We start from the raw sequence: 14,443 nt of genomic DNA, 5'->3' as shown, positions 1-14,443 counted from the left end.
CACGCACTTCATAAAGAATAGCTTTGGCTCCTGCTCTTCCTCTCTCTTGTAAATTATTTACATCTGCAGGAAAATCATGCAATTCATAGACATCAGGTGGATGAAAACACTACCTCAATCTCTGTTTTCTACCATGGGAGCTCTACATGCATTCTCTGTGACAGTAAAGCTTGCTAGAGAGATTCCTGCCTCCTAATCAACATCCGAACACATTCCCGACTCTTGATTACCCTTGATTATACCAGCTCAACTGCCTGTGGTTAATGCTGTGAAAAGTTATAAAACATGTGGATTTAAAAAGAGCAAAGTTTTCTTTTAGTCCAGAACATTTTTCAAGCAAACCAAAATCCAAAGGCACCAGTGGAACTTTCAGTTACTAAAGCAAGGTTCAGTAGAGGATATGTCTCCATTTTTGTTGCAAAAGTTGAATTTGAAAAGTTAAACAGATGATCCAACATGTTTTCTTCCTGCACCCCACACTCGATCTCATGTGCAGTGCTGCATTTTCCAGATGGGTTTTCCCTCTGCAAACTGGTATTTTTAGCTCTTAAGTGTCTCCTTTCAGATAGCATTTGCTGACAGACTGCTTTGATCTTAATGCATATCAAAAGAGTCTAAATTACAAATTCCTAAATAAACTGCTTACATTTGACTATGCTCTCTTTAAATTTTAATCAGGGTAGAACACAAAAGGGACAATGTTTCAGCTCTTAACATCCCAGCTGGGTAGGATATTCCACATACTGCTCATGTCTACTTTATCAGTCTATTGCCAGCTGCTGAACTCTGATATATTATTTGATTCTTGATGGTACTTATGTCCATGCCTTTTGCTGTATTTTTGATTAACAGTCTACAGTGATTCCCAAAACTAAAGAATGTAAGATGCATTACAGCACACTTTCAACCATGAGGAAGTGTTAAAACCCAAAATGAATTTCTAGACACAAGATATTTAATACACAGTAGGAGGTGCTTTTCAGTTCAAGCCTTGTGTCCTATAAATCAAATATTTTCAAGTACAGCTGCTATCCAAAAAGTCAAGGCAGAAAGAAAATTTCAGAATTCTGATTATTGATATCATTAAATCAAATATATTTCTAAGCTTTATAGTACACATGGTCATTGTGAGTGCTTTAGGATGTTTCTGTAAGTTATGAATCTATTTGCAACAATCTATTTACTCAAAAACTTTGTGTTTTTTCTAGTTAATGCAATAAGAACACACACATGGAAGACACAGACAGGTGGCTTATGTAAGATTCTTGACTGAAAAAAATATGATTATTGAATTCTTCTGGGCCATAAAGGTTTATGGATAAATCCCAAAAACTTTAGGAATGCATAAAGACATATATAATTTAGAGGAATGAGACTTTCAGATTATTTTATATAAACTACAGCTGTTATTTCTCACAGTTCCTCTACAAACAGGCCATTTAGGGACAGGCATGTAAAACTTATTTCAGGTTAAAAATTGCACTTTAAATAGGCATCTCTTTCCAGATCTAATAGTGCGTCCCTAAATCCCAGTTCAGAAAGGTTTCAGAACTGTGACCTCACTATTGTGTCAATATTCAGGACAGCAGGAAGCAGCAATGACAACACAAGATCCAAACTTCAGTGTAGTGTTCAACAGAGAAATAGTCCTGAAAGTTGGTTATCTTAAAAAGGCAAATTCTAGTCCAGACAACACAGGTTTAAGAATACAGAGGTTTTATACAGGCTCCAACTCTTGTTTAGGGACTTAGAAAAAATAGACTGTAGAGCCCAACATGACTTACAGAAACAAAACAGGCTTAGGTGCCTCTGGCTGACTTTGGTAATGTCATTAGGTATCGCAACAAACAGGAATGTTGAGGTTTATGCTATTCTCCATTTTCTCCCTACCACCAAGAGCACAAATGCACTTCAAACGTGAACACTGTTTATAGCAATTACTTAAATTCTACTAGAGCATGCATTAGCATTTTAAAAAGCATCTGTGTGATACAGTGACTGATAAAGCATTTTAGAAAAATGTTATGAAATGTTCTCTTTTGCTTTACCTGTAATAGACTAAAATTAATAGCAACAGAAAATTACTTTTTAAAGTAACTATCAAATGGGATGAGATGTAGGATGTAAGAGGGCAGCAAGAAACATTGGAATAAATGACAGCCAGGAGATAAGATATAATAATTTTGCATAATTTTTGATTTAACCATATCAGAAGAAACTCAAAGTACTTGTTAGCACCACTGAAAAGTCACGTGATGCAAAGGCATATGAGCACACAATTTTCCAGAGAAATCTGCAAGAAATTTGAGGATTAATGATCCAGAGCCAAGGTAAAAGCATAGGTGCTTGAGGGATATGAAGGAATATCCTCAAAATGCAGCTAGGCCTTCAGTCCTTTAAGTAAAGAACTCTGCAGAGGTAATATTTTACAAAACTGTCTACTTTACCAATTTACATGGAATTTATTGTTTTCTTTTGCCACAGTCTTCAACACATTGTTTCTCTCTCTCTGCCCATCAAAATTGCATGGCCAGCCCCACACAGGAAACAAGGGGATTTTTGCATTAAACTAGCTACTTCTTCTAAGGATGTAAATCAGTTATAGCATGCAACAGAGGAAAATATAAAGAAACAAGAAGTACCCTCAAGTACATACTTTACAGAAAATAAACTGCAATTAGATTTCAGGCAGCTATTGAACAAAATTAGGTAGATAGTGTTCTGGGCTTACAGTCTTAAGATGGTAGGAAGTACTTCTATTCAGGAATTGGTTTGGATGGGGTTGTATTACTAATCTACAGAAGAAGTGACACCACAATTATAGGGCAGATGCTAACAGATCTCAGAACACGGACAACCTTTTAGTCACCCTCTACAGGATCCCTGAATCTTTTCAGCCAGATGCATCTAAGTCTGCACAGATAGCTGTAAGCAGAAATGCTTTATTTCCCCAACGTGCTATAGGACCTCCTCATAAAACTCAACAAAACCTTGAGGTCATTGCAGAGAAAAGTCCAGGCACAGAAGCAACATTCACCAGACTGCTCAGGCATTAAATTTTCTCAGTCTCTTTGGCACTTTGAAAACGAATGTATACTGAAAGATGTGACAGCTTACAAAAAGTTTAGGAGGCTGTACAACACTGTCCTGAAACTGCGCTGTTGAACTGTCATAATCTGTACTGGCTGTGAGCCTATCCATACTGCTGTACAGCCCAAAGCGAGAAAAATAAGAAATTGTCATATTTTTCGTTAGCTGTCTACTGACTCTCATTTGAAAAAGTACCTAAAAATGTTTCCCTGTTTGACTTACTGCATTTTTATATGAGGGCAATAGGGTTGCTGAACAGCTTAAAGGAAGAAAGGAAACTTGGAGGGGGAAAAAAATAATCTTGCATTGCCAACTATGCACTTTTTAGTCAACTGTGCACTTGCAGCTGGGAAAGCCAACCACATCCTGGGCTGCACCAAGGGAAGTGTGGCCAGCAGGTCAAGGGAGGAAATTCTGTCCTTCTACTCTGTTTTCATGACCCCCCAGCTGGAGTGGAGGGGAGAACAAGGTCCAGAATAGCACCTTTCCTTGTTGGCTCTTCTATCACATCAAAAATTAAGAGGTATGTATGAATGCACACAGTTACCATGACTATTCAGTGCAACATGCATAGAGAAAGAACCAATCAAACCCAAATAATTCCTTCTTCTTTTTCTTTAAAGCACAGCTTTAAACAAAGCTTTGAACTTACTGTTTATCAGACAAGAAAGTATTTCTCACCTGGAAACTGCCATCTAAAGAGGAATACTCACCCTGCTGCAACTGCAGGAGGGATGACCAGTATGAATTTAAGTTGTGCTTCATGCAGAGCTTCAGAAAGGTGAGTGAGCAAGTGAATCAACTCCCTGAAACAGAAATATACTATTAGAGGGAAAGGCAGGAAGACTGCTGCTATATATTGACAAGAACAAGTAACAGTAGTAATAATTGAAAAGATGCAGCTGGCAAGAGAGACAAACACAATTTGTTGCAAATTATCATAGCAGAAATAAACCATTAGGAAGACTGATTAGGTCTACTCTCTTTAAACACTACGAACACTGCACTGCTTGAGACAGTCTTAGTTTTATGGAAATGGTGATCATCCTGGGGTTACAAGTGTTTCTTAGTTTTATTTCATTTTTCTAATTATGCATTGTTAGCACGTAAAACAAGCCAGCATACTTTATCAGAGCAGGTCACTTCTTGAGGTAATTTTTGGTGAAAAGAATTCAATCAATAGAAGAACCAAACACTCTTCTGAAGAAGCAAATTTTGAAGAAAATAAAAGTTGACACTGTGTTGCTGAACACGAGAATTTGTGAAGATACTTCCACAGCAGAACATGCACTCCTCAAGGGATATTTCTGAGGCCTGTGTCTAGAAACATTTCTTCTGCTTTTTTTTTTCCTGTATAAGTAATCATTTTGTTTCTCCATACTTCACTGTATACCTACAAAACACATGTTTTACAATGTCATATCTGGAAATAACATCTTCTGTCCGCATCATTTAAATAAAGACTTCTACAAAAGCTGATTTTCATATCCATATTCTTGGTATTTCAATAGTAAACTAAACTTTAAAATTCTTATGCAAACTGGTTTTAGCACTCCTAACTGGAAGGTTGATGTTAATAGAAAACCCTGCAATCTGCAGAAACTAAGTTTTATGTCATCTTAAAAGGAATCTAAGATTACCTTAAATTTGCACTACAAACATAGCCTTTGAGTGCCTTTCTTAAGTAATTTGATTTTTCAGAACAAAGTTAGCTTTCCTATTTTTCACCTGGCCACGAGGCCCCACAAACACAGTCAGATGATATTAGTACAGAGCTCTAAACTACACTTAAACCAGAACCAAATAGAAAGCAACTTCACCATCCATTCCAGGAGGCTGAAAGTGCTTATGCAGGAAAGGTAGAATAGACAAAAGCCACCATCCAAACTGTTTGCTCCACTTAAACTGGATTAGACCTGAACTCTCAGAAACAATACCTTGGTCGTGCCTTTCAAGGCAGTATAATCCTAGAGATATTCTCCTGAAGCTATTGCTCTTCCTATATAATTATCCATTGCACTGATTATGCTTGATACTTGGTTGCCTTTGGACAGTGTATTTCCATTTTCCCTGAGCTTGATGAATACTTCCTAGGGCCTCCAAAAGCCATTACTCTCAAAATCCTGGCAAACAAACAAAGCACGTTTTATCACCTTTCCAATACCAGCAATATTTTGTGTGTAGAATTTGAGAGCTGGCTGTGCTGAACAGCCCTTAACAATGAACTATCACACTGCCACCTGTATTTCCCTTCTGGGGGAAGACATGGGATTACAGGAATCAGCTTTTGTTCTGTCTGCAGCATGTACTTCTACCATTCTTGCTCTGGGAAACCAACAGCTTTCCCGCCTGTTACTTTACCACATGCATTCCACATTAGGAGCGTCACTATTCAGACAAATCGATTATAGCAAAGAAGAATCTTTTTCCATAGAAGCACATTAAAATTTACAACACTAAGCTAAACAGACATTTATTGACACAAACATACACATCTATCACAACTCCCACATGACATAATCTTATCAAAAACTATAATCAGTATTAAAACTAGGAAAGTAAGCATTCCCGCTGATTTGTATCTCGTGGCTTAGTGACCTTTTTAACTAATTATGCCTGAACTACAGTATAACTCAACCTTTATCAGATGTCAGGGATGCTATACATAAGATAAATTAGACCAAAGAGTCAATTCCTCTTGCTTTGAGATTATTCTACAGTGTTTATCAGCGGGTACCTCACTTCTCTGCCTGGCTGCCTTTGTTAGCTGTAGGAGCTTTGAGAACTCTACTCTATGAAAAACATTTGCTGACTTTAACTCCTTAGAATATGAGGGGATAAAAAGAAGGGTGGGATAGACAAAAAAACCCAGCATAGGTACAGAATAAGATAACAACTTTTCCATTTAGAAACAAGGTTAATATCCTCACTCCCATTCTGCACAGGCAAAAACTGATCCACAAAGTCAGTGACATACCCACAAAAACAGTGGCTGCACAAAAAAAGTCGTATTTTGAAACATGTATGTGTAGAACCAGAACCTACAACTGTAAACACAGGACAGAGATTTGTGGTCTGAAAAAGGGGTGGGAATGCAGTTTGGATTGTTGGTGCACTCAGGACTCTAAAACAGGCTACATCTAAACATCCACTTCCTACCCACCCCCCACAAAATTCAATCAGTATTGATCTGGCTGAAAAATAATTACCTTCAACTTGAAGAAGGTCAAGAGGAAAAAGGACAGCTGGACAATAGCAGATTTTTGCTCGAGAAACCTAAATTAGTATCTATTCACTAACCTGTCAAGCCAGGGTTCTGGGGCCTGAAAACTTTCCGGCAAATCAGGCAGGATTAATGGCTAAAGACTCAATTTAGGCTCACTTCCATATGCTGGCCAAGACAGATGAAGTAAATCAAATGTGCACTTTTCCCTCTCCTCCAAAGAGCAATAGCAGAACATTCATATATTGTGCTATAAATTAAAACTTTACTGTGTCCCAACAGTGTTTTCCAGTGTTTTAAATGCAATATTCTCCAATGTTACCATTGGCAATTTTGAAAGAAAAGCTACTGACATTTTAAACATTATAATGTGGTACAGGAAAGTAGGAATAGAATCATGTGGTACAGGAAAGTAGGAATAGAATCAATCTTTCTAAAAAAGCTTCATTAAATATTTACCAGACACTTCACTATAGTCAAGTTTAACTTCAGAGTAGCTACTGAAATATTGGCAGCTTTAAGATTTTATTTTGAGCTAACTAAGGTCTACTACATTAATTCTATTTCAGGCCTTCTCTTATTACTACTATTTGGTGGGTCAGTTTTCCAATTGTTAATGATTTCAAAGTACCTTGTCCCCTATAAAGTATGCAAACCTCCAAATTTTCATCACCCATAGTTTGCAGCAAGCTTATTTTTCCAAAAATCACTTTTTCCAGCATTGCTGGTCTACTGCATTTTGGACACCTTGTAGAACAGTTTACTTCAGTGCACAAGAATGGGATGTCAATGCATTTTAAAGGCCTTGCAGAAGACATGAAAGCTTTTCATACCTTTACCTTCAGTTACACCACCCTTCAAAGCCCTGCAGCTTTCCAACTTCAGCCACCTTTCTGCACAAATTGGGAGTCACTGCTCCCTAAAATTTATGCCTTGTCAAGAAAATTGGACAAAATAAAGCTGTCTACTTGAAAAAGAAATTGCCCTTTTCTGCCATTTCACTGCCTAGTTAATACCAAGAAACTGGAGTGAATTATGGCAAATCTTTGATTAATAGATTAATTTTTCAGGGACTAACATGCAGGATACAACTACCAGAAGAGTTTTTCCTCCTATACTCCTATCAACATTAATAGGATGCCTGAAGGTCATCTTCTGCATAGAGTGACAAAAAAATCACGTTTTTCAGAACGATTCTGTGCGATGGTAGTGCCATCTGTCAAGTAATGCTGGACTGATCAGAATATTGTGTGCATTTTTATGTAGCCTGTGAGAGTATTATGAGTATATTATGCCTTTTTCACAACATATCCTGGTCTCTGGAGAAAAATAAACCCACCCAGTAAACCCACAATTGAGATTGGTAAGTGAGACATGGTCTTGTCTAGCTGTTAACGAAATACGCAGGAGAATCTTTTCCTGCTCACATCTCTCAATATTTCTGCCATGTGCATTTCTAAACTTAAATGCCATGAGATGAATAACTTGGAATATTTTATTGCAAAATCAGGCAAGAAACTTTTAGGAAAAAAGTAATTTAAGAAGTAGGTTTAAACTATAAGAACCTGCAAAACAGATTAGAATTGAGGTATCATCTGATATCTCAGCTCTTTTAGATTTCTATTAGGAGACTACTTTCCTATGTGTTAGGGTAAAATGTGGGCAGCTGAACCCTTTTCCACTGAGCAATGATTGTTAGCATGAAAGGAAACAGCATCAGTTAGATGCAGTCTTTCATCTCCCATTAAATTTGATGCCACTGTGATTTGTATATTAATAATTCTATTCCCAGAAAACACAGGGAAGAAGCAGGTACCAGCACTACAGAGGGTACTTCAAAGTATCTGTATTAGACATCTGCAAGAGCCTGAAGTGGTCACTATAAAGCCCCCAAAACAGGCCCACACAGACGTATCAAAGCAATTCACATTCTTCAGATGGAACAGGTGTTATTTCTAAAATTAAGAACCTAAACAGAAGACCCTAATGCCATTTTAAATGTGTGAAAGCATACACAGGATGCATTGCTGTGTAGGACTTGAGGCACCAAGGCTCCTATGTGAACAGCCAGAGAAGAAGCTGCTCAGGATATCTAACATGAAAGCAGGCAGATACATTCAGGCACACAATTCTCTTATAAAAATTGATAATGTTGATAAATCAACATGTAATGAATATGCAAAATAAAGCAGCACAAAGGGCTTATATAATTTAAGACTTTAGTCTGCTAAGCATTACAGAACAATTCTATAACCCCAAACCAGAATGATTGAATTTTTTTTTTTGTTCTGGAAAAAGCCCAAACTAGTTTGAGTTAGTTCTGCTTAAGAAGACAAACCAGAAGATATTTAGTGAGCCTGAAACCACAGAATTTCATGTTTTAGTGGACACCAGCAACGTAACTTCTTAGCAATGTTTCACCTCATCTTTGAAGCCAGCTGGAATAAACACGAAACTGAAGACTCTTAGATAACTCCTTGGGCCTCGAAGGAAAAATTTTCATTCAGTTCTAAAGTTGACTTGAGTAACCCAAAAAGAAAGGTTCTCTAAAACATGCAAAGGGCTGAGAGAGAAGTGTCTAAGTTTACCTAATTTTAAAAGTGCTCAGTGATCACAGTTTCTTTAAGAGGCTGGTGACAGGATTTATGTGTTACTGAACAGCTAACACAGCTACCCTGTTAGATGAAGATTCTTACATAATTTAATCATCACAAAGCTTTTAGGCAATTTTTAAGCCCCAACATCAAGGGAGAGCATGTGTTATGAAAATGCCCATCCAATATTCAGGTATCTCATGGGGACACTTACTCACCTGAGGTCAACTGAGAAGAGACCTTCAGCTGAAATTAATCCAGCTTTCTGATATATGAGGTAGTTCTTAAATCATAGCCCAGTTTCTTGGTGAGTTAGGACACTAATTATCAGGTTTTCAGATTCTTTTGCAGACTCACCTGCTTCTGGGTGCACTCTGCTAGAAAGTATGGCTGTACATTGTCCTCAGAGAGTGGAAGCTGATTTCATAGCTGAAACACTGTATCAGGCACAAATATTCCATAAGCAAATCCCCCCATTGTCATTTTAAGCTGGATAAAGAAACCTGTGCTGCATTAAGTGTTCCTGCGCCTCAAAGGCAGCACATTGGATGGGATCTCAGATCTTTTCCATTTTCTTTTTTCTTTAAAGCAGTTAAAAACATCACAGGAAAAATTTTCATAGCTTTCCCTTCAACATAGATACAGAAATATATAGAATAATTGAGTGCCATTTATTAATTTAGTGGCTAGATATGCACTTAATTCAGGTTTTCAAAAATGAAAACCATAATGATTCTCTGTGAAATATTTTTCCCTAAACCAACACCACTGCTCTAACATTGCATAAAGCAAGCTGGCAGCTGCAGTGTATACCCATAGATTTTTATGCACCTGTGGTGAGTTTCAATAACCTGTTGCTAACTGTTTATGTGAGATTATTCCTTGCATGTCAGGAAAAAGAAGGGATTTTTTTAAAAATTTTATTTTAAACTAAAACATGTTCACATTAAATAACATTAATAAACCGTATTAGCTAGGCAGGTCTCCTTGCATTGTCAAACTGCTCTGAAAGTAGTTTGAAGGCAAAATATCTGGTCCCAGGAGCATCATTATGATCTTTTGTCCCTTTAACTAGAAGCAGGTTAAGCTACTTCCAAGCATTTGACCTTGAAGGATCTGAACCAGGAACTACACTTCACCTAACAAATATGACACATACTTTATTTGGAGAACGCACAAATACTGTCCTACAAGCACTTCACCTCTCCAAAGGATTAGGGTTCACCTCTGTGCTGACACCTCCTGCGAACTAATCCCCACCTTTCCAAGGTTAAGAACTTGCTTTACTACCGGTGTTTGCCACTTTCTGAAGACACGAGCACAGGGAAGATCAGGCGTGACTCACGCTACAATATTGCCACGCTGTGGGCTAAAGGAGGCATTGCGCTGCTCCAACTCTTCCGACAGGAACAAGCGAAGCAAAAGACCACCCATGCTTACCCAGAAAAAAACTCTGCTCTGCTACTCGAAATGAACTGATCCCAAAGTAACAGCACTCAAAGTGCAATACAATACAGGCGTGCCAACGTAATAAATGCACTTAATTTTGCCCCTTAAAAGCTGTTCCCTCCAAAACATATTATTAGGGAAAACTCCTAGGCACTGGATAGCCAAGCCATCAAGCTTCAAAGCAAGTGATAGGAAAACACATCTCAAAATGAAGACACTGGTCCCACAACTTAGAAGCATCATAAGACAAAATTACCATGTAATGATGTGAATCTCCTACATTCACAAAACAGCTGTAACTGCACAGAGCCCAGCTTCAGCTTTCTGTCTCAACTGGCTTCATTCAGAATGCTTCAAACCCAACCCAAGGCACTGAGCAACTTAAACACCCTAACCATCTCTAGGGACACAGCAATAAAAGGAGGAAAAACCCAGTGATGAGTTTCCAATGAAGCACTTAGATCAGGTCTTGAAATGGAAGAAAACCTGCAGTTCCTAACTTGTTTCCCTTTATGATTTCCTGGCAAATAATCTCCCATTTAAGTTAGGACAATCCTTAAGTGTTGTATACACTGGCCACATACAGTTACGCATTACCAACTCAGAGAAAAAGATACAGTTACCATTATACAGTGTGAAAATAACACTTTCCTTTTCAGAAGTTATGGAAAATACTTCCCACTCCTTTCTATGAGTAACTGACAGATAGTGAATGGAGGGAGCTTCACCTAAAGAACACTCAGGTAACTGAAGACTGAGGCAACTAAACAGCAGTATCTCCTGTAGTACCAACAGTTTTTATGACACCCGTTTCTCATAGCATCCTTCTGGACAAAATGTCCAACACACAGTTAGATAAACCGTGCATGGAAAGGGACCTGGGGGTCCTGGTCTGTGGGAAGTTGGATCTGAGTCAGCAGGGCCCTGGCAGCCAGGAGGGCCAATCCCATCCTGGGGGGCATCAGGCACAGCATCATCAGCCAGAAAAGGGAGGGGACTGTCCCTTCTGTTCTGCACTGGGGCAGCCTCACCTTGAGTGCTGGGGGCAGTTTTGTGTGCCACAATAAAAATGACGTGAAACTATTAGAGAGTGTCCAAAGGAGGGCCATGAGGATGGTGAAGGGCCTTGAGGGGAAGCCATGTGAGGAGCTGCTGAGGTCACTTGGTCTGTTCAGCCTGGAGAAGACTGAGGGGAGACCTCATTGCAGTTACAACTTTCTCCTGAGGGGAAGAGGAGGGGCAGACACTGATCTCTTCTGTCTGGTAACAGTTGTTGCATCAGGGGAGGTTTAGATTGGATATTAGAAAAAGGTTTTCCACCCATAGGGTGCTTGGGCACTGGAACAGGTTCCCCAGGGAAGTGCTCACAGCACCAGCCTGACAGAGCTCAAGAAGCCTTTGGATAACACACTGGGACACATGATGTGACTCCTGGGGATGGTGTTGTGCAGGGATAGGAGCTGAGCTTTATGATCCTTGCAGATCCCTTCAAACTCAGCTTATTCTGTGATTCTATGAAACAACACTGTTTTAAACCAACATTACTCCTGGCAGAGAGCAGTATTTTTACCATGCCACAAATAAACTCACCCTGGAGCTAATAGGAAAGTATGCTTTGCTCATGTGTTTCATTTGCAATACAGCACTTTCATGCCAGCGTGTTTAAAATTATCTTCAGTGAGTCTTACAATGACACACAGTCTGTCTTATATCTGTGTTAACTAATAGGAAAACTATTAATTTTACTTAAATACAGTAAGCACAGTAAATAAAATGACCACTACCACCCACTTCTGACTGGCAGTTACTAATTTCTTCAGTCACCTTCTTGGCTACTTTATTAAGACACTGCACTAGGTTCAGAGCTCAGGATGCAGATAGCTCTTAGGAACAACTGGCAAATTACCTAATTATAAGCAAGAGTATACAGCAGAATGATTACTCATAGCAGGGCAATTGATGGAGCCCTTTATAAAGCAAAAAAAGATTCTGTAGTTTCCATTTTTTGTTTCTAAGAATTTTATAGGAAAAAGGTAGGACTGCTAATAGTAAACTCAGTTTGAGAAGTAACTAATATATGCTATCAGTCAGCAGCATTTCCCCTAACCAGAATAACCCAAAGTAACCATTTTTCAAAAGGTGAAAGCCTTCCATAATGAAGTCTGCATTCTGTGCATCTTTCTTGAAGCTATTTTCCCCCAGACATTTTAGGCAACAGAGATCTGTAAGAAACACTGTATAATAGAGAAATGGATGCCTGAATTTCCTGAGAAACTATCACAAAATCTTCAGATTCCTGCATTGAATCATTAATTTCACCACCATATTCTGCCCTTTCCTTATGAAGCAGAAGTTAGGCATTTGCCTTAGGTCTTGAAAGTATCACACAGTTCCAAGCCTCAGCCAGTAACCCAAACCAAACACTGTTATGATAAAGGCCAGTGCCAACATGGTAGTGAGTGTGCAACCAAGGTACCCTCTACATCCTTGTACAAGTTACATCATGCAAAACTCAAGAATGAAGAATAACATGGCCTGCTAAACCCACTGTGAAGATTATGATATAATCTTTGATCTCATGTAGAGTGAGGTAAAGCCCTCTACTTTTTGTAAGACAAGCAAAACAACCTATAGTTGTTCTAGAATGAAGTGTATTTATTTATAAAGACATACTCAAATCAACATGGACAAATTAAAAGGATGCTTTAAAGGAGCTGATTTTTAGGAATTGTTTCCTAGAGATTTATACTCACGTTTGCTTTTGATTTCCCAATTGACTCCACACTTCAACTACAAAACCATCAAAATTTTCACTCTAAATGAAGAGAATTGTCAACAACACACAGTTAATGACCATGCAGTTATTTTTCTTGTATTATTACAGACTGCACATGCTTTGTATTCTTACATCACATTTATCTTTAATACAGCATTTCATGGAGAAGTCCAAGAGAAATTTAAATCATTTAACAAACACAAACATGCAAAAGTTGAAAATCTCTATTAGTTATCCATGATATCTACTTTTACAGAAAAAGCCAATATCGTATTAGGAAAATTCAGACACTAATGAAAGGTGGTTGTTAAGCAAATAATTTTACAGACTTTTACTTGTATATCAGGGAAAAAACTCATCTCTTGAGTCTGAAGACATAAATGCTAATTTGGCATAGACATGATTCCAAGTATCTCCCACAATTAGTCTCTCTTTTGATAATTTATTCTTAGTATGATCAAGGATACTGTTGTACTTGAGCTGATGTCCTTGAGAGGTCAAGTATTACTGAGGACCTAAAATTGACACATTGGTTAAAAATTTTAAGAAATTACTCAGTTTAACTATGCATCCAACTTCCTCTAGAGCACTGTAAGACTTCTTTATGTCATGTGGCAAATGAGAACTGTTATTCTGACAATAAATAAACAGGCTGCCACAAATCAACCACTAATGCTGAATGTCTTTTGGGTGCAGCTTGTCTATTCTCACACATGGGATAACTCTAAAGCCACTAGGAAAGGGGTTGGCCAGAAACCTTAGCAAAATGCCTTTTCTCCTCTCCCTAGTCTCTTAACATTTTGAGGAAACTGGTTGATCAGACCTGAGCAAAACTGTTCAGTAATACATATCCAGTGAGTGATTCTTTGTATTAAAAGTGGCTCCCTAGCTTTACCACACTGAGCCTGAATGCATTCCTGTACAGAAAACAGCACTCATTACACCCACTACCCTTTTTCTGCCTATCAGAAAATACCACTAAGCAGTATAGCCACAGCTCAGTAATTATATTTCTAATAGAAATGTAAAAGAAATTTAAAGCAGGCAAAAATCACGAGTGAAGCTGCCACTGACAACAAGGTTATGTTGATCAGACTGATGTAGTCCCACATTAGACTCATAGTCACCTGCACTTAAGTGTTGCTACATTTCATATTTACAGGAACTGGACACACTAAGACACACTATCAAGAATCCTGCCTCATCATTGCTTTGAGCAAATTTTATCTTGTAGAATGCAAAAATCACGAGAAATAAGAAAACACTTATTACAATAGGAATCAAGTATCCCACACTATTTTATAAGCATCA

At 38.2% G+C, this 14,443-nt stretch overlaps 1 protein-coding gene across 3 annotated transcripts in view; it reads right to left on the bottom strand.

Moving 5' to 3' along the window:
• CHID1 (chitinase domain containing 1) overlaps positions 1-14,443 on the bottom strand; it is a 99,742-nt gene that overhangs the window by 76,530 nt on the left and 8,769 nt on the right. For all 3 annotated transcript variants that reach the window (XM_038139106.1, XM_038139107.1, XM_038139108.1), the window contains exons 8-9: positions 13,110-13,171; positions 3,804-3,896 (exon numbers count right to left, since the gene is read on the bottom strand). In XM_038139106.1, the coding sequence (XP_037995034.1) occupies positions 3,804-3,896; positions 13,110-13,171 (155 nt within the window). The remainder of the gene's footprint in view (positions 1-3,803; positions 3,897-13,109; positions 13,172-14,443) is intronic.

The sequence above is a fragment of the Motacilla alba genome, chromosome 5, assembly GCF_015832195.1.
Source record: "Motacilla alba alba isolate MOTALB_02 chromosome 5, Motacilla_alba_V1.0_pri, whole genome shotgun sequence".
NCBI lineage: Eukaryota > Metazoa > Chordata > Aves > Passeriformes > Motacillidae > Motacilla > Motacilla alba.
Note: the sequence above shows the minus strand (reverse complement) of the source record. Positions and strands in the feature narration are given on the sequence as shown.